At 47.4% G+C, this 18,274-nt stretch overlaps 7 protein-coding genes across 7 annotated transcripts; 4 read left to right on the top strand and 3 right to left on the bottom strand.

Moving 5' to 3' along the window:
- Nucleotides 1-270: 270 nt before the first annotated feature.
- F5147DRAFT_779119 (uncharacterized protein) lies at nucleotides 271-916 on the top strand (the record flags this gene model as incomplete). The annotated part of the gene is made up of 3 exons (XM_041442247.1): nucleotides 271-351; nucleotides 404-503; nucleotides 555-916. 3 exons carry the CDS (start codon nucleotides 271-273, stop codon nucleotides 914-916), a joined length of 543 nt encoding a protein of 180 aa, XP_041287384.1.
- A 1,820-nt stretch (nucleotides 917-2,736) lies between these two features.
- F5147DRAFT_418091 (uncharacterized protein) lies at nucleotides 2,737-3,738 on the top strand. Its single transcript, XM_041429723.1, has 5 exons — nucleotides 2,737-3,085; nucleotides 3,145-3,336; nucleotides 3,393-3,489; nucleotides 3,543-3,558; nucleotides 3,645-3,738. Exons 1-5 carry the CDS (start codon nucleotides 2,933-2,935, stop codon nucleotides 3,703-3,705), a joined length of 519 nt encoding a protein of 172 aa, XP_041287385.1. The 5' UTR covers nucleotides 2,737-2,932; the 3' UTR covers nucleotides 3,706-3,738.
- A 1,437-nt stretch (nucleotides 3,739-5,175) lies between these two features.
- Nucleotides 5,176-6,736, bottom strand: F5147DRAFT_418155 (uncharacterized protein). Its single transcript, XM_041429724.1, has 3 exons — nucleotides 6,598-6,736; nucleotides 6,344-6,545; nucleotides 5,176-6,291 (listed from the first exon to the last, which is right to left on the bottom strand). The coding sequence occupies exons 1-3, from the start codon at nucleotides 6,629-6,631 to the stop codon at nucleotides 5,343-5,345; spliced, it is 1,185 nt and encodes a 394-aa protein (XP_041287386.1). The 5' UTR covers nucleotides 6,632-6,736; the 3' UTR covers nucleotides 5,176-5,342.
- Nucleotides 6,737-9,367: 2,631 nt separating this feature from the next.
- On the bottom strand, nucleotides 9,368-10,559 carry F5147DRAFT_820735 (uncharacterized protein; the record flags this gene model as incomplete). Its single annotated transcript, XM_041443674.1, has 3 exons — nucleotides 9,368-9,879; nucleotides 9,955-10,334; nucleotides 10,395-10,559. 3 exons carry the CDS (start codon nucleotides 10,557-10,559, stop codon nucleotides 9,777-9,779), a joined length of 648 nt encoding a protein of 215 aa, XP_041287387.1. The 3' UTR covers nucleotides 9,368-9,776.
- A 2,161-nt stretch (nucleotides 10,560-12,720) lies between these two features.
- Nucleotides 12,721-14,245, top strand: F5147DRAFT_720158 (uncharacterized protein). Its single transcript, XM_041438804.1, has 6 exons — nucleotides 12,721-12,994; nucleotides 13,045-13,125; nucleotides 13,178-13,255; nucleotides 13,309-13,680; nucleotides 13,735-13,999; nucleotides 14,066-14,245. Exons 1-5 carry the CDS (start codon nucleotides 12,962-12,964, stop codon nucleotides 13,975-13,977), a joined length of 807 nt encoding a protein of 268 aa, XP_041287388.1. The 5' UTR covers nucleotides 12,721-12,961; the 3' UTR covers nucleotides 13,978-13,999; nucleotides 14,066-14,245.
- Nucleotides 14,246-14,852: 607 nt separating this feature from the next.
- F5147DRAFT_763935 (uncharacterized protein) lies at nucleotides 14,853-16,587 on the top strand (the record flags this gene model as incomplete). Its single annotated transcript, XM_041440672.1, is given in 9 exon segments — nucleotides 14,853-15,310; nucleotides 15,534-15,609; nucleotides 15,654-15,693; nucleotides 15,822-15,947; nucleotides 16,087-16,117; nucleotides 16,156-16,222; nucleotides 16,284-16,397; nucleotides 16,451-16,478; nucleotides 16,498-16,587. 9 exon segments carry the CDS (start codon nucleotides 15,268-15,270, stop codon nucleotides 16,585-16,587), a joined length of 615 nt encoding a protein of 204 aa, XP_041287389.1. The 5' UTR covers nucleotides 14,853-15,267.
- A 457-nt stretch (nucleotides 16,588-17,044) lies between these two features.
- F5147DRAFT_840396 (uncharacterized protein) lies at nucleotides 17,045-17,859 on the bottom strand (the record flags this gene model as incomplete). Its single annotated transcript, XM_041444287.1, has 2 exons — nucleotides 17,045-17,637; nucleotides 17,695-17,859. 2 exons carry the CDS (start codon nucleotides 17,857-17,859, stop codon nucleotides 17,077-17,079), a joined length of 726 nt encoding a protein of 241 aa, XP_041287390.1. The 3' UTR covers nucleotides 17,045-17,076.
- Nucleotides 17,860-18,274: the final 415 nt, after the last annotated feature.

An 18,274-nucleotide genomic window follows, 5' to 3' on the forward strand; every position in this document is an offset into this window, starting at 1 on the left:
TTTTTAGTTTTTTTGAACTGCTCATAAATGTATTTTCAAAATTATTCAAAATGCACAATTTATTAGGATGCAGCCTGAGGCCAGGAAGCCAAAGGAGGGCGTAGCCCTCCTTGGCTTCCTGTGACGAAGGAACAACGGGCATGAGCTCGTCTCGGCTTGACCAATCGACTCTGCATGTACCTTGAAGTGAGGAACATGATACATTAAATCCTACACTGCGCAAAATGAAAGACTGTTAATCAGCCAACGTGAGATACATCCAACGACGAAATGTCTTGTCCATCGTCAACCGACACCGATGAAGCTACCCTTCGCCAGCTCACCCACGCACAGCTACAAAAGGTTGCGAAAGTATGATTCGGATTACTTATTCAGGTTCATTTGCTCACTGACCAATATGAAGAGTGAATTGATCATCAAAGAGATAGTAAAGATGACCAAGCTTGGGGCTTTAGTTCCTGGTCCTTCGTCGCAAGTATCAAAGATAGCGGCAAAAGCAAGTGGTGAGAATCATGCGCGAGATCACTGTAAGAGATAGCCTGACATTTTTCCAGTAAACAGTTCTCTTATCGAGGAAAACGACACCTCATCCAGTGCCGCACATGCGGATACGATCACACACGCTCTGACCATTGAAGAAATCATGGAGTTCGCGGAACACCTTACCATCAAGGACATAATCACCGAAGGTGGTCCCAATAGCTTTTCCTATTCCGCAAAACGTCGACGAGCTGATATTCTGGAAGTTGTACAAGGTTCAGCTGAAATGCAAAAAGTGATCATACGGGCATATAATCGAAAGAAAGAAAGAAGAAAACGAAGACGCGGGAACAACCGGAGCAAGGTTATTAGTCGGCAACGCCGGCCCCTAGTACATCATGCATCAGGTGATACAAGTGTGGCACTATTTAGGTAAGCTCGTACTATATTCAGGGCGCTTGGCAAAATCCGGGGGTTCTGATTAGCACGTGCGTTTCGCTAGGTTCCGGAATCAATGTACAGGTGCCTTTTCATCGAATGCTACGTTCCCGTATGACATGTCACTGATTCGATTATCGAGTGTATAGTGCCAGTAGGTTGCCAACTGTACGATGTGCTCGTTCACAGTTCTCTCTCCTACGTGGTGAGTGGTAGGCAGTCACTCACATGCAGCTAGGAAGATTCCGCGAGTGGTTGAGCGATTGAGTCTGTTCTGGTCATGCTTTATCCGTTGCTGTAAGCAGCCCTGTTCAATTCGATTATTGAAGTACGTGACGATGTGTGTCACTTGATGTCGTTTACGAAGTATTCTGGAAGTCAGCACCTACCTCAAAGCCTTCCGCTGTGCTCCTGGTAAGCATCATCTCTATGCATTCAATGCAGACCCCTCATCCCGTGCCCAGGACTCAATAACAAAAGTCTGGAAAAGAAGACCATGATACTGTTGATCTGTTGATTGCCCTTTTGGTGATGATCAGTCCAGCTTGTCCCTCACCGAGTTCGATCACCTTGGCGGCGGCAAAACTCATCTAATATCCAAAACGAGCGCTCAATCCAGCGCCTCGCCACCGTTTATCCATTCCACACTATCAGAAGCCGAGTTAAGCGGCTCGCCCCAGCCAACCAGACAATTCACATAGCACGGACAGGGTGTCAGGTCCGATGTACACCCGTGCATCATGCAGGACATGCGCGTTTCTGACAAGTTCGAGAAATCACCATTCACAGTGACATTCATCGTGGGTAGCTTTTTTGACTCGTCTGAGTCATTCTTCCAGGCGATGAGCTATATACAGTTTAGTGGGTCGAGGGTCTTCGACTCCGGCCTTTAACTGACCTTCCTTCACATCCAGTAAGAGCTCATATTCAATGGACCTATGAAATACAGGAATTTGAAGGGAAACGGTGAATTCTGGCTGTTTTCTTTAATGCTTCTTTAGGTTGGCTCTTAGTAGGTGCGATTTTGATTGTTCGCTCGAACAACGATTGCGTGTCGCAATTACTCCTCACTTGTATGCGACTGTCGATGCTCTGACCTACTGTCTATCGTGCCTTTGCCTCCTGTCCGAAATTCTTGGGCAGCTGCGTGGTAGGGTGTTTACCGTGCCGAAAGGGTTCTGTCATTTCACTCAATTTCTTTTACGACATACGCGCTTATTTTCTGCCCTTAAGAACTTTGTTACTGCCTTCCAATGTACATGCCATCAGCATGCCTTTCCGCTGTAGATTTCTTCCATCCCCTTCACTCGTGTATATCCATTATTATCTCGATCAGATTCACGTTCTCGGTTCAGCTTGGCGCGCGACTTCCGTTCTTGTCCAGGAAAATAGCGCTGGCGCTTCTAGCGCGTACTTCGGCAATCCCTCATTTGACGATAGGCGAGCCTACTTTGGTTTTTATGCAACATTCAGGGCCGAGAATCAAGCCTTGCTTGGGCGGTGCGTATCAATTCGTTCCCGAACTGAACTTTAACGAGCTATGTAGTACTTACAGAGTAATGCACGAAAATTTCTCAAGTTCACAAGGCATTCAAGTTATGGGGACAGTTTGTCCCCTCTGAAACCTTACCTCTCCCTTCCAGAGATGCTTCAGGGCATAAATTTGATGTTGTGCAATCATACAGCCACATCTGCCGCTCCTCCTAAAATGTTGGCGCTCATTGTGACGAAAGGAAGTTACACGTGCATTCGAATTTTCTGTGCTGCAAGACTAAAATACAGTGGCGTTGCACCATCACGTCCTAGGCGCGGTCAACATGAGGCAGTATAAACCCTTTACGCGACCTATATATCCTCGCGATTGTTCTTGACTCGGATAAATCGGTTACCGCCTTACTGCTGCTCATGTCCAGCCCAAGTGAGAAAACTCGAGTTGTCAGTGGGTGCTCACAGTCATCTCGGCCACACACCACCCCGAACGAGAGCTTTTTCGACAAGTTTCCAAACAAGTGGGATGCTCCAAAACCCTTCATTTCTCGGCATATGCTGCTTCGTATTCACTTGGCGCAGCGATCTGCACTGGTTGTACGACCTCTTGCGAGAGGGAAACACCTGGGAAGAATTGCATCGTCAATATCTAACCCAACTTAATCAAGTGAGCACAGTGGTAAGTCGATGATGGGCATCAGTCATTCAAATTGATCGCATTAATGTGTTCTTGCGCAGCAAGGACTCGTGCTTGCCACTGCGGCAGTTTTTATCTCCTCAAATCCACCACTTGTGAACGATGTTGACTACACATCTAAGGCATCTTACGCCTGTTTGGCGGAGTCGCTTGTCTTTTCATTATTTGGGCTATTGTTCCAGCTGAAGGTATCTGCCGCCGGGATCCTTTTTCAAAAGCGTAGTGCTGCAGAAGTGCGTATCGTCTATTGTCGAAGTGGCAGGTTAGAGTTGACCTCACCGTGACACAGATTATAATCGAGAGGCGCTGGAGAATATTCTGGCACCTCCTGGGTATGGCAGTGCCAATCGTCATCTTTACTATATCAGTGGTGCTTTTGCTCATAGGTGAGCAGTTCACCTCGTTGTGCGTGGTCGTGACTTACACAGTTCATCGTCAGCTATTGTGCTCACGGGGTTCGCATCTCACTCCGAGACTGTCCAACTTTATCTGAGCATAACATTTGCTTTCCTTTGCGTTTGTCATTTGGTGTCGATTTTAGGTTCACCATTCTACCACCATTTTTCGAACCTATGCTTCCGCCTTGTTCACACGAGTGGTAAAAGACCTCAGGAAGCGGGCGAATCTTGAGTATTAGTGATGGAGGTTCTGCATGGGTACTGGCATGTCATAAACTTTTCGTGGTTGGATACGATGTCTGTCCTTGTTTGTTTGCTTGGTATCTGGCGATATGTTTTCCTTTTTCTCTAATGTCGTGCTGGTTAATTCTTGTATTCTTTAGCGTCAGAGATGTATTAGTACTCACTGAATAGTCAATTCTTCCAGTATCTCGATCTTTGTCGGTGTTGTTTGGGACGTCTGTGTGCTAGTAGGTATCCATTACTCCTTCCGAAATTAGGCTTTCAGTACTATTCCTTCTACGAATCCATGATAACTTAGGTTCAGTCGCTGCTCCACATTGTCCATACTAAACGCAGTTTTTCGGTTTGTGCAGCGAAACAAGTCAAACTAGTACTTGTACAGTATCATTACAGCTATTTTCAATAAAAGTTCACTTAGCTGCTTTTGTTTAGTGTTCAAACAGAGGCGCTCATGCTAGCTACCTTTGTAAGTCATCATCATAACTTTTGGGAGTATTATGTAGTACAACGACTGCCGACCGTCATCATGCCATCATGCACAGAAACCGGCTGTTGACATAAGTGGGTTGTCCACAAGCACGACTTGCCTTTGACAACATTTTGGTGTTTCGCACAGCGAAGGCTTCGTTGCTTGACAATGAAGATCACCTACAGTTGATAATAGCAGCGTAGTATGATACAACCATCACCGTGTGCAGCTGGTCGCAGGATCAATCAGCGCGCACGTCACAACAATTGCATCGCCCCGGCCAAGCCCCATAATTGACGTAGGACTTACAAAAGTAGCTACTAGCATCATGGATCGCCTCGCTCCAATAATAAACGAAAGCGGTCAAGAGATTCTTGTCTCGATATGAAAATAGCTGTAAAGCCGGCTCGGTGGCTATTGCCAATCCACGACGTCATGCTGTGCGGACGCTGCGCTTGCTCGATTGCTGTGTTGCTGAGGGAGATTTTCTGCGGGAGTCCTCGGAGCATACTCTGGCGGCCGACACCTATGAGTGAAGTCATGACCAAACATTCGCATCTCCAGCCTGCGGCCGCAGCATCGATGACTCCCAATTCGTGGCTTTCATGGATCGCATTCAATGGAGAACACTCTCATAGCAGCGGCCTCGGCCTCCTTTTCCCACCATATATTCTCTCAAGACGACCGAAGGGGGTCCTTGTACATATCGTACTTGCTTGGCTTGATCAAAGACATGTCATCTAGACCACACTAAAATTGACAACAACTATCTGAACTATTGTATCGTATCAGTATACGAATACCCGAAGCTAAACATCAACTTGAAGGGAAATCTTCACAAGAGTAAAGTAACCCCTGGTACCTAAATGCGAAAAAATCGATCATATCATAAGTAACAAATAAGACGATCATACATAGATATTTTTGTTGACTCGATGTCGTGGAAAACAAGGAAGTAGTAGGTAGCCGGTATCGAGGGCGGGAATAAGAATAGGAATAGCGAAAGATATGCATAGAACGAACGACAGATTAGTACAGCGTGAAATCGTAAAATATCATTAGTTTCATGTCGGATTCGCGTGAGTCAAAAACGCGGGACTGTTTGACTTCAGCGCCTTGAGATGTAGATTTATGCTTTACTAGGGACGATCATCAACGCCTCCAATCTCTCTTCGAGGCCTCGTCCGAGACCCTCGCGCTGCCATTCGCCACCGACGTCATCGAGCATGGCGATGCTGTCACGCTCACGACCACTGAGACTCGCAGCATCATGTTGGTTGAGGGCGTAACCTTCCACACCAGGAATATGAGGTGGCGGCTCAGGAGTTGCGCAGGTAGTGAATGATGACAACGGAACCATTGATGCCGGTGTTGATGCGAGCAGATCGGCGTAACTCATGAACGAGAGACGCTTAGTGGGTCCGTGCGTTGGAGACGGAGGGTGGGAGATGGTGATGGGACGTATGTAAGGTGAAGATGTGTAGGTTGATGAAGGCGACAGTGTTGAGATGGCGATAGGGGGGAGTGCAGAGGAAGGATGCTCCGCAGTCGTGGTCGTGGGTGATGGTTCGACTGATGAGAGCGTGGAGTAATATACAGATGCAGGCGTGCTGATAGAAGGTGCGGCAGACGCCTTGCCACTTGTACCCTGTTTTGAGGGAAAAGCGAGTGGGCTCGTCTGGATGCTCAACCGCTGCGGACTGCCCGCTCCCACACCCGGCGTAGATAAATTAAGGGGAGTAATGGGCCCCTGCTGAGATGGAATGCTCAGCAACAAGCTCGTCCTTCCTGATGGACTTGGGCTTCTGCTTCTCAAGCTACCGATTGGGCTAGCGAAACCGCTAGTAGTGAGGCGATCACGATCTCGCGAAGGACTGACGACCGAAATGTAATCTTCCTCCATGGGAGAGGAGGCTGCGAGAATTGAAGCAGCACTATCGAGCACAGAAGGTACACTGTGCTCGAGTTGTTCAGTGCCTTTTGCACGCGCAATGCGATGGGGATTCGGGTGAGAAGGGGGGGAAGGAGGGTGCATGGGCTCAATATCACGCTCGAAAATTGCGGATGACGATGAATGACTGTAGTTGCGATAAATATAAGTAGGTATTTGATGAAAGTGGAGTGGCTTACGCAGATGTCGGCGATGAAGGAATTGAAGAAGGTGAGCGAGAGCCCATCCTTGTTGTATTCAGGTGCTGAGAAGTATGAGTTGAGAGTCTATGTTCCCTAGTTGAATCTTTCTGGGGAGTAAGCAGCGTCGAGTTGGACGTCATACGTCTGAGATCAACAGGGGGCGAGTGTTGCACACTGGAAGATGGCGACATAGTCATGGCTACCAACGAACGTCAGATTTTCAAAGGTAAGAACAAAAGATAAAAACCTACGTTGAAATGGGTCTGGAGAAGGATGAGTGGACATTTTACTGTGGATGTTGTCGGAACTGTGACTGTGTTGGATGAGTGAACAAAACGTTCGTTGAGTGTGGTTATAACTTTACCAAAGGCGCTGTGCAATGCCGCCGAAATGCTTCCGAAGGTCCACTGCAGACCACTAAACCGGTCCTTGGCGGTCCTTCCGATGGTCCCGCTAGTCCGGCATCTTCGATGATCATCCTCACGATACGCATCACAGTGATCACACGTTCTCCACGGCCACCCCAACACTTGAATTAAGCGTACCCGGCCGCATGCCATCATTCATTCATCACCAACTATCGATCCCTGAACTCAGACCTACCGGATCTTCTCGTTCTCACATTTAGCAGTGCTTTCGGAGCATAGCCCATTTCGTCCAGCCTGATCTCCACACGAGTTTCATGCAGGGCACTGGGTTTCTCAGCTCCTTGCTTCGCATTTCTCATTTGTTCGTGATAACAAGGGTCTGCTGACTGACGCATCCATTCTTCCGACGTTCTTCGAGTCCATTGCGTGAAAAGAAGTCTTCTCTACACAAGGATGTGGTTACTTATCAGACCCACATGAGCTCATTATTGTCAATGATACTTCGCTATCATGATGCGTCGGAGTGTTGGTCAAATGCTAGTCACTCCGTTTTACATCACCGCAATTAATCCAGAACTTGCCCATGGCCAGCAGTTGCTGTTGCTGTTGCTGTGCTTTCTAAAAGTTTGTTCTGACTTGTGAAGGTCGTATCTATATCAGTGGCCCCAAACCAGTGATACAGCCCGTTCTAAAGCATTCCGGTAGTTTCAATTCCCGTATCTCACAGAGCCTCCAACATACGCTTACGACATGATCAACGTTGCTTGTTGTCACATGCGGGTTTTGTATGACGTTCGCATGATTTTCATAATGTATCATTCTATCATAGAACGCCCAGTGCCTTCTTCTCGAAGGTTAGGTCGGCCGGCCGAACAACAATTTTTCGGGGGTGTGTTGATGTCACGATCACGGCCATAAGAATCTTGTGTCATTCTTATAGGGAATGGTCGCCGGACTCCATCATCATGTGCCCGTCGAGTATCCAATCGTCGTACAGAAAGGTTGATCGTCATCATTGAACGTTGAACGTTAAATGACAAGCAGAGCTTGTACGAGCGCCATCAATCTTGTGGCTGAGGCATTTAAACCATTGATGAACAGGATGCCATGGATGGTCGCCGCTTTTGCACCGACTGATCAGTGGACAGTGGCGCTTCAACGTTTTATGACTACAAGCAGTTGTGGTAGCGGTCAGATCTTTAGATGATACAAGATGAAGATAATTTCTTGCACCTGAAAGATCTAGGGATGCGTTCCTTTGCATCAAGAAATGTCATGGGTTCGTAGTCCGCTTTCGGATGCGACACTATTAGCTGATAGGATGAAACTCATAGAACGTCAGGACAGGTACATCAGAGAGAAGATAACTTGAAATGAACCTCATGCAGGCCCCCCCGCCTTCTTCATACTGTGCTCCTTGTCCCATTCATCGTCATCATCGACATAGTGTGTTGTCCTCCACATCTCATAAAATCGCGAATAGAAAGGCGACGGTAGGATGGTGGTGTCGAGCGGCTGGCCGAAGATGTCCACGAGGTCACCATCGCCACTGACTTGGCTATCTGATCGAGTTTCCCCCTTGCTCACTCGTACCTTTCCGGTACATGAATGCACGTTGCCGTAGTAACGTGTGGCGGACAGGAATCGAGGGGAACAGGTGATGGATGTGTACGTCTTCTGCCCCCGCTGTACAGTGCCACTCACTCAAACACGGCAACTTTTCCTACGCCGCAATTTTGACCCATGTGTTTAAATTGAAACTTTGATAAGAACCATAGGCAAAGAAGCGTAAGAGTGTGCTACCTTTGGGATAGGTGTAGGCATGCTAGGTCCGGGACGTACTGAAGGCAATGGCAAGAGCGCCGTTTGAGCCCCTCCACACAATCCTAAGTCACGGGTATAAGTTGGATATATATATCAGCTCACGTTCCCAAGTACTATTCAAACAAAACTTACCTGAGCCACGGGCGATGGTTTCTCCTGCACTGCGAACTTGACAGTTTGGACTCAACATATGATCTCGCCTAATTAGGATATTCGACACTGCCGCTTGCCTTGAAGCTTTGAAGACACACGCTGTCACCGCCATCTACTTGTATTCGAACAACCGCCTCCTAGCTACTAGTAGCAAGTGCATCATTCGATGCAACAGCGCATCTATGGGATCTCGTCAACCTCCCAGTCGGACCACCCCTCCAGCACGAAGAGGCTTTGTGCTCTGGAGCTCTTTTTCCCGATGGAAAGATACTAGTCACTGCCTGCACGACTGAAAATGCGTACACATAAGACGTTCATGTTATCCTTAAAGAAGCTGACCTTGAGGACCTACTTCCAATCTTGTGAGTGTCAACATATCACACGCTCTGCCTCACTGACGCTGTCTGCTGTTAGGCACCAGACTCAAACAGAAGGCATCTCAAAATGATTCCGGAATACAGCACACGCATCGCTCTTCGCTCAGTGACATATCATTTTTGGAGGTATATCATTCATTATAACAGTAGTATCTCAGGCTGATGCTATGCGATGTCTTTGCCAGTTTGGCGGTGTCGATGAGCTCTCACCAACGTTTTTTGCTGGAATGGAGGCTGATGTTGATGTGCGTAATGAGTATTTCAATTTTTAGTTCTTATCTAGACGTCCGTGCTCTCAGGCCTCTCCAATGGATGGTACCCACCCTCACTCCTCTGCAATGCACTCCTCGCTCGCCTTTTCGCTCCTCCATCGCTTTCGATCCGACAGTGGTGAAGCGACAGAACTTCCGCAATCCTCGGCGTTCCATCCACGTGCACTCTTCGCTCGCCTGTCATCATTCATTCACTGCTTTTCACGTGAGAATAATGCACCAGACGCACTTCAGCAACCCTCCACGCCTTCGCGGGTAGATCCCACACGTGCCCCCGCCCTTCCTCATTTTTGCCTCGACCTCGACTCAGCACTGATGAAGAAACCGAATCCACAACGCCTTTGAGTTCACGTCCAGATGCACTCCTCTGCCGGCTATTCTCACTCTTGTCAGTTACAGTGTGCGCCTACTATAGCTAGCATTATGTGTGTAGTAATCAATAAATTCCAGGAACAAGCCGATATCTTACTTCCTTTGCCCAATTCTCCCATTCTTCTCCCAGAGCACGCTGCAACATTTGGTCCTCCAATGCAGGACGGCTGAGGGAAAACCAGGTGTTGATTATGACAAGTACGAAAGAGCTACTCGCTAATGCTTTGATGAAAGGCACTTACAAGATCCCGGACTGCCTCATCCATGATCCTTGGCTCCCGTACGCAACAGCCATCCCAGCACTTTGGAGAAGGAGACCAGTGTAGCTTGGGTGGCGCACTACTGAGTACGGCCCGCTTGTCACAAGTCTGTGCTCTTTTCTAACGCTGAGATTGAAGCTCCAAAATTTTCCTAACGTCGACATGCAATAAAGTCTCAATGCGCCACCAAGTGCGATGGCAATACTGCCGACGAGGAAAGCGGGGGTGATTGGTGTAGGGTGGGGGACGCGCAAAAGCTGCATAGCTCTAGTGCCACTAATGCCTTCTGGAATATCCGAGGGACCTAAACGTGTAGCCAAGATGTTTGCCACTTCAACAAGCGATATTACCCATGTGTTGGTCTGTTACATTTTCCACAGATTAATACAAACAAACGGCCGGTATTTAGGTGGTTGACTCACCTTCATTAACCCCGCGCAGCCAAGTTTTATACCCCATTCAGTGATGAATTCGAACACTGATGGCACCACACACTCTTTAGATGACGGTGACGGAGAAGGGGAAGTGAGCGAAATATGAATTCCGATGGCCGAAACCAGGATGAAGGGGATCTTCAATAGACTCATGGTACTTGCCCTGGAGGTGCTACGAAGACGTTGATAGAAACTGATCAAGTCGCAGGGGGCAGGTGTATGGTAACGGTCTCGGTTACGTGCACATGATACTCATTCTTATCTAGTGCAGGACGGTGAACTTGAACCCACTAGACTGAGATGGGACGCGAGCAGGTGGAGCCGCTCTATACGGCGGATAGAGAACGGTAAAATTGATGCGTCCCCGCCGGGCACCTGGACGTCATTCCAACTTGAAGGTAACCTTTTCTGGGCAAGCCGCTCATGGGACATGAATCCAAAGGAGATACACCCTGAGGTAACTAAAAAACGCTAGACATCTAAAACTCTTGATTGGCCTCCTATTTATATGTCCGAGTCGGATCTTACTCATTTCCTTCAAACCCTGCGCAAACGCAATCCGAACACCCTTCACAGCATTCATAACGAAAGCACCCCAGACTCCACTCGACATTCAAGTTGCAACCATCATCGAGCGGTATATACTAAACGGCCTTAACATATCTTCACTTCTCGCATGTTTCCTTTCCCTTTATTCTCTTCTACCTTCAGATTTATCGGTTTGGTCTGCTCCTCTTCACATTTCCGACATGTTAGCTGATCTCTTTCTCGCATTTTTAGCATATCAGCAATTCTTTATTAACACTGTAACAAATACCGATTTGATGACAATATATATAAGATTCACCTCTCTGGCGCCAACTATGACAACTTGACGTCTATGATCATCTTTGCTGGTTCTACCGTCTATGGGTCGTCAATTTCAAGCGGAATGTGCTTGCGCTTCAAACACATGTTTCGAAAGATGTCTGTATCGCTATGTTAGGCATTTCTGCGTCGGAAAGAAAACTCGAGGAAGTCCCATAGAGTATAGTTGAACAGACAGTAGTCTGCCCGATGAAACACAAGCACAGCTGGAGGACAAAGTCGATGTAATGAGGGAAAGACAATGACAAAAAAATCACCGAGGAAGCATGCGGGAAGTAAGGATATGTCGAAGAGCGCGGTCCAGACCTGTGCGCTTCGTCTACACAGCAGGATCATTGCTGTGAAGCGATCACCGGATGAGACACAGCTTTAAAAACGGCATGAACAACCCTCCAGCTTCCTCAACTCCCAACCAGACATTCATTGATTGCTGGTGATTGTGCACTGGGCTCCTCCGAACGGTGCTTCATGTGAGTGATACTCTATGCGGTTGAAGCTGACGACTCGCTCACCAGCAACTTCAGATACTCTGACACATTCTTGAATTTCGCAGCGCCTACATACGACATGCGTCTTGTGAGTGAGGATTGAATCCTGTAGGCACAATATCTCGTGAACCATGGCTTCTGTGATTCTGACAAGCATCAATAACCATTGCCATTGTCAGACAGTTCGGTCTAGTCATTCAAAGATCCCGACAGACTTATCTTGTATACGCAGTCCACGATCTGCCGTAGTCGAGACTCCAAGCGCAGACCATGTCTTCCTCTACCAGCAAGACGCCAGTTACGCCACGCCAGACGATGCGAGGCCATACCCACTGGATAAACGGCATCGTGCACCTGCATGGCGGACACATCGTTACATGTTCGTTGGACGGCTCACTCCGACGATGGGACCTAGAGAGTGGTACACAGATAGGCAAGGACTGGCGGGACGAGAATGACGCAGTGTGGTCCATGGTATTGTCCCCAAATGGGAAGACAATTGCCAGCGGAGGCGATGACGGGAATGTGAGGTTGTTTGATGTTGACACGACGAAGGTCATTGCCAATTGGGCAGGACACACCAGAACTGTGTATGCATTATGCTGGAGTGCAGATGGTGAGCGAGTAGCGAGTGGATCCTGGGATGGGACGGTAAGAGTCTGGGATGTCAACACCGGCACTACTGTCCTGACAATCAAAACTGGGAACAACTGGATGTATGCGGTGATGTACTCGCCTGACTCATCAAAAATTGCGGTGGGTGGAGACCAGGAGGACGCTGTAACAATCTGGGATGCAAAAAGCGGCGAGCTTCTCAAAACACTGAAACACTATAATTTCGATATAGTTCGCAGCTTGGCATGGACATCGGACGGGAAGAAGCTCATCTCCGGTTCAAATGGCCTAATTAGGATATTCGACATGGCTACTCGGAAGCAGATCGCCATCCTTGGAGGTCACGAGGACCAGGTCTCTGCCATCTCCTTGTCTTGGAACAACCGTCTCCTTGCAAGTGTATCATGGGATAAAACAGCGCGTCTATGGAATCTCGATACCAACCTCCCAGTCGGACCTCCCCTCCAGCACCAAAATGATTTGAGTTCTGCAGCCCTTTCCCCAGATGGAAAGGTGCTCGTCACTGCTTGCGAAAACAGAAACGCGTACACATGGGACGTTCACGCCATCCTCCGAGAAGCTGGCATGGAAGACCTACTTTCTACTGGTACCAATATTGTGAGTGTTCAAATATCGGCTATTAGGCACCAAAAGACAGACTCAAACAGATGGCATCTCGAGATAATGATTCTGATTTAGGAATACAGCACACACCCTGCTCTTCGCTCAACGACCAGTCATTTTTGGAAGTACGTGCCGTGTTCTCAATCCTTCTCACTCATTATAACAGTCACATTTCAGGTTGATGCTACGCGGTGTCCCGGCCAGTTTGGTGGTCTTGACGAACTCTTTTTTAATGGCATGGAAGCCGATGTTGAGGTGCGTAGCCAGTATTTCTATTGTTTAGTTCTTATCCAGACCTCTGCGCTCAGTCATCCTCAATGGGTGGTGCGCACCCTCATTCCTCTGTAAATGCACTTCTTGCTCGCCTGTCGTCATTTGTTCACCGCTCTTCACCTGAAAATGATGCACCAGACGCAGTCCAGCAAAAATATACGCCTTCGCTGCTAGATCCACGTGTTCTCCTGGCTCGCCTTGGCTCACTTTTCCCCCAATCTCAACTCAGCACAGGCGAAGCAAACGAACCACATCTCACAACCCCTTTGAGTTCGCATCTAGATCCACCCATCATCCGGCTATCCTCACTCTTCCGCTCTCAACCCCACACCGATGAAGAAATTGGACTCGCACAACGCCCAAGCTGTCATCGTGTTGTCGAGGTGGCTGCAATACGGGACAAGCAGGTAGGTGTCTCCTGAGCACCTTTACAATCGCCATGGTTTAGTGATTCTGTTCAGTCTTTGGTTGTCGCTCGGGGGCCAAATTTCATGAAAGCAAAACGAGCATATGATGAGCAACAAACGCAATTGCACGGCCCAGCCCATGCGTCGTCATCGCACACTCAACCTGCCAGTGCCTCAACATCTGCGACACCTTCTGCTCCAGGTACAACAGTCACACAACCACCATACATTCCATGGTGGGCTCAGATCGTACTGTTTCTCTGCTGTGCATCTTCACCACATGCCAATGGTCGTTAACGCAGCCAGCATTGCAGCATTTGTACGACTACTTCACCTTTGTTTCTAGTGATGTTACACTTATATCTCTTTCGTTTGTATCTTTCAGTATAGCATACCATCAATCTTGTTTTCTCGTCGTGAGACTTGTGCAGTGTGTTGAGCTTGATAATGTCAATAGCTGATTCGCTCGTTTTCCTGTCTCTTTTTCCTTTTATTTTCAGACAGAGGCGATTTAGTAGAAGTTTGCTACACGCTTCTCTCTCTGGGCAGTGTACCTTCTGGACGGGTCACTTTGTGACTAGCTTTGAGTTATCACTTATGAGTGCGGTTACTCCCAATCATTTTTCAAGTCCAAGTCGATCAACAATAATGTTGGTCTTTGACGTTCCACACTCTGAATGTCCCATAGAAGGATCCTGTATCCCTTCACTGGTGAAATTGATTTCTGGGCTTCTTATTTTTCCCTCGCTTTGTATGTCTCGTGCCAGACCATCCTCTCGATCTTGGTTCCCGACATCATCTCACACAAGTTCGTAGTCATTTGTTGCTTGACTAGCCACATACCAGTCCTGCTCAAACCTTCCTGATCTTTTCCGTCCTAGGTCCCTATAATCTGAGGAAGGCATCTCTTGATCTAGCAATGATGTATTCCCTTGTATTTACACTTGAACGGTGCGTTCACACCCAGTCTCCAGTCTGCAGAAGTCACACTCACAGGTAGTTGTCTAGCAGTCATTTCAGATGAACGGGAAATCCTGTATGCACAGGCTTCTTTCGCCACAAGCATAAACGTTGACGGTCTGCCAAGGTGAATTTAACGTCGTTGCTGTGGTTATATTTTTGTCGCTTAGTGATATTTAGATATCCTGTTCTCGTTCCAGTATAACATTAGTTATCTGCCAGGTAGTACAGGCTATCAGATTTTAAGCGAAGTAATGTATTGAAGTCAAGCAGATGACGTGGCTGGTACGGGCGTGCGGTTTAAGAATCGTGGGGTTCGGAACAACAGAGCAACGGTTAGAAAAGGTACAAACGAGCGCTTCCGGATGTGAGAGCGGTAGTTCTTCCTCGGGGGTTCCTAACGGAATGAGCGGCCATGCCAACCACACCACACTATCTATGAGTGTAGCGCAGGGATAGTGGTCAAGCAAGACCCTCAAGTTGTCACGTCTTGTCAGGGACGCGGGTTAGAAGATAATCAACGTTCATAAGCCACGTCCTCTTGAGTCAAAATATGGCCATTGCATCACGTCACAACGACTCACAATAATATGGAATAAAAGTTCAGCAGCTCAACTTGTCACCATCATGACGAGCAGGGCACGCGTCCAGTGCCCCGATGTTTTTAAACGTGAGTGTGAACGTTGTAGCATTGGCGATGAGGGATGTTATTTTGAGAATTAAATATTGAGAGACAGAAGTTGACGTGGCACCTGCAATTATGGAGCACACAGAGTAGATATCAGCCTCAATGTAAACCCAAGTTACTTCGGTTCGTTGTCGGAGAGAGCGGTTGAGTGCGTTACGTGGGCATAGATTAGTCATTCAAGTTGCCTTATTGCAATCGGGAGAAGAAAGTTTCGGCTTCGAACCGACCACCAGAAATATTCAAGACTCACATTGGAGCTCTCCGCTGGGAGGATATACAATGTACATCATTTGATGGCTCAAACGATACGTGATAACATCTGTAGGGGCTGGGAGAACTACTGGCGTCTTGCAGAGGTTCACATGGTGAGAGATCAGATCACCTTCCCCATGATCATCATCATCTTCCGACATCAGATTTAAAGCTGAATTCTTCACTTGACACCCAAAACCTTGAATCACTAATCAACCATTTCCATTACGATGATCTTCAGACTTTGCACTCTCAATTAATATTCACCACCCAACGGCCAACTATACACACCCTCTCCCTCAATCCCCCAAGTAATGACTTGCTAGTAGCCCCACCCCACCATCCAATTCCTGCGTATCCTAATCTTGTAAGGTTTGACCAGTCTTGAGATGCATTCCGAGAGGAGACACTGTTTTTTTCAGCGCTACTGCATTAAATGTTGGATGAATAACCTTTCGCTCGTGCATTGCACATTACCGCCGAGTGTAAATGTGATTTTATGATAGGGAGCATGGGCGAGCTCAGCGTTCAACACCCGTGTGAAGACTGACAAAAGCTTCTCGTATATTGAATAGGAGGGGACGTCTTGCCAGATGCAGGGGTTTTGGGCGCTGCTATCGTGGCCCATCTTGTGAGTAAGAGGTGAGTCACTGTAATTGAGAACTACGAATCAATACGCATACATGCGAACTAATACCCACAGTAAACAAAAGCTTTGTCGGGAAAAGGGCGATCAAAACTTTCAAATCTCTGCACTGTATCAGCGAACCAGCAACGGTGATCAAAACGCTAGTATTGTTATGGGCTCGCAGATAGAGTGCGGGTGCTCTCTTGTATAAATAATACATCGGGCATGCTAATCGAGTATAGATTCAAAGATGATCAGGGTATGATTAAAGTAAGAACATTCGCCACAGACTGTCAAAGCCAAGTTTCCTAGACAGGCTAGCTTAGAAATCGTGGACCAGGAGGGAACTTTCTGGACCGGGAGTTGTCGAGAAAAGTAATGGTGATGAGCGAGTAGAGGCAGAGCAGGCGATTCTCCAGGTAAAAAGTATCACCGGGCGCAAGGAAGGTCCAACGGAGTTAGATAACGAGTAACAAACTATTCCTTCACTGACTGGAAGACATACTACTTGGTGAGTGGTGATTGAGGTCTTGACTCACTCTGCTGACACGTACCTCATTTACTTTGAGATCCGGAGCTGAACTATTTCAGAATAGGAAGAATTGCATTATCAAAGTTAGGAATAGTTGCAGCTGCCAGATTTGGTGTCAGTTGCAGACAGCAAAGATGAACGAAGAGCCGAACTGCTTAGCTTCACCCATTGAGGGTAGTATGTCACGGTCAATAAAATTGGTTGGAAGGGACGTAAGTAACATAACTATGGTCATATTGAGCTAAGTGCATTTTAGTGATGTCAATCCTGTGCACGACCTACAAGAAACAAACAGACGCGTACAGAGCGCCTAGTATTATATGTACGTACTAGCAATCAATAAACCCCAGGAATAAGCTGGTATCTCACTTTCTCTGCCCAATTCTCCCATTCTTCTCCAAAAGCACGCTGCAACATTTGGTCTTCCGCTGCAGGTCGGTTGAAAGGAATCCAAGTGTGCAAGATTGTGGTAAATACGAGAAAGGTAACGGCAAATACTTTAATGAAAGGCACTTGTAAGATCCCGGACTGCCTCATCCATGATCCTTGACTTCCACACATGACGGCGATCCCAGCAGTTTGAAGAAGAAGACCAGTGTAGCTTGGATGGCGCACCACCGAGTACGGCCCGCTTGTCACAAGTCTATGCTCTGTTTTGACGCTGACGTGGAAGTTCCAAAGCTTTCCTAACGTCGAGATACTATAAAACCTCAATGCGCCGCCAATCGCAGTGGCAATGCTCCCGACAAGGAATGCGGGGGTGATTGATGTAGGGTGAAGAACGCACAAAAGCTGCACAGCTCTAGCACCATTGATGCTTTCTGGAATATGCGAGGGATCTATGTGTCTAGCCAGGATGTTTGCCACTTCAGCAGATGATGCTGCCCATGCGCTGATCTGTTATATTTTCCACAGATTAATAAAGACAACGACTAGTGTTTAAAAGCAGCCTACCTTCAGTAACTCCAAACCACGAAGTTTCAAAAACCATCCAACGATGGATTCGAACAACGAGGGCACCATCTTCTCTTTAGATGACGGTGGCGGAGAAGTAGAAGTGAACGAAATATGGATGCCAATGGCCGAAATTAGGATGAAGGGAATCTTCAATAGACTCATGGTGTGCCGCTGCGCTTTATCTGGAGGAAGTATTGCGAAGGGAACTGATTGAATCTAAGGAGGAGGACAGTATGGTTTTTATATTGGATTGGGCTCAATAGCTTACACATAATACCTACTCTTACGGGCAGGACGGTAAACTTGAACATGTTAGGCCGAGGTATCCTCGGTTCGGGTCTTGCTGTTTCACCGGGCGAGTGGTTGCATCATATCTTGACCAAAACCTGGACAACGTGTCACGGTTGACATGGACATTTCTGAGGGGCTGAGCTTTACTGTTTTTGCTATCTCACGACATCCGAAAATCGAAATTCTAGAAACAAGAGCCTTTTTAATCATTAAATTGCACCAAAGCCGACTCGGCCTCCTTATACTAGTGTTGCTGCTAAATCGAATTGAGTCGAATTGAGGCAGT

This window comes from Suillus discolor (assembly GCF_016758755.1).
Source record: "Suillus discolor strain FC423 chromosome Unknown F5147scaffold_81, whole genome shotgun sequence".
NCBI classification, from domain to species: domain Eukaryota; kingdom Fungi; phylum Basidiomycota; class Agaricomycetes; order Boletales; family Suillaceae; genus Suillus; species Suillus discolor.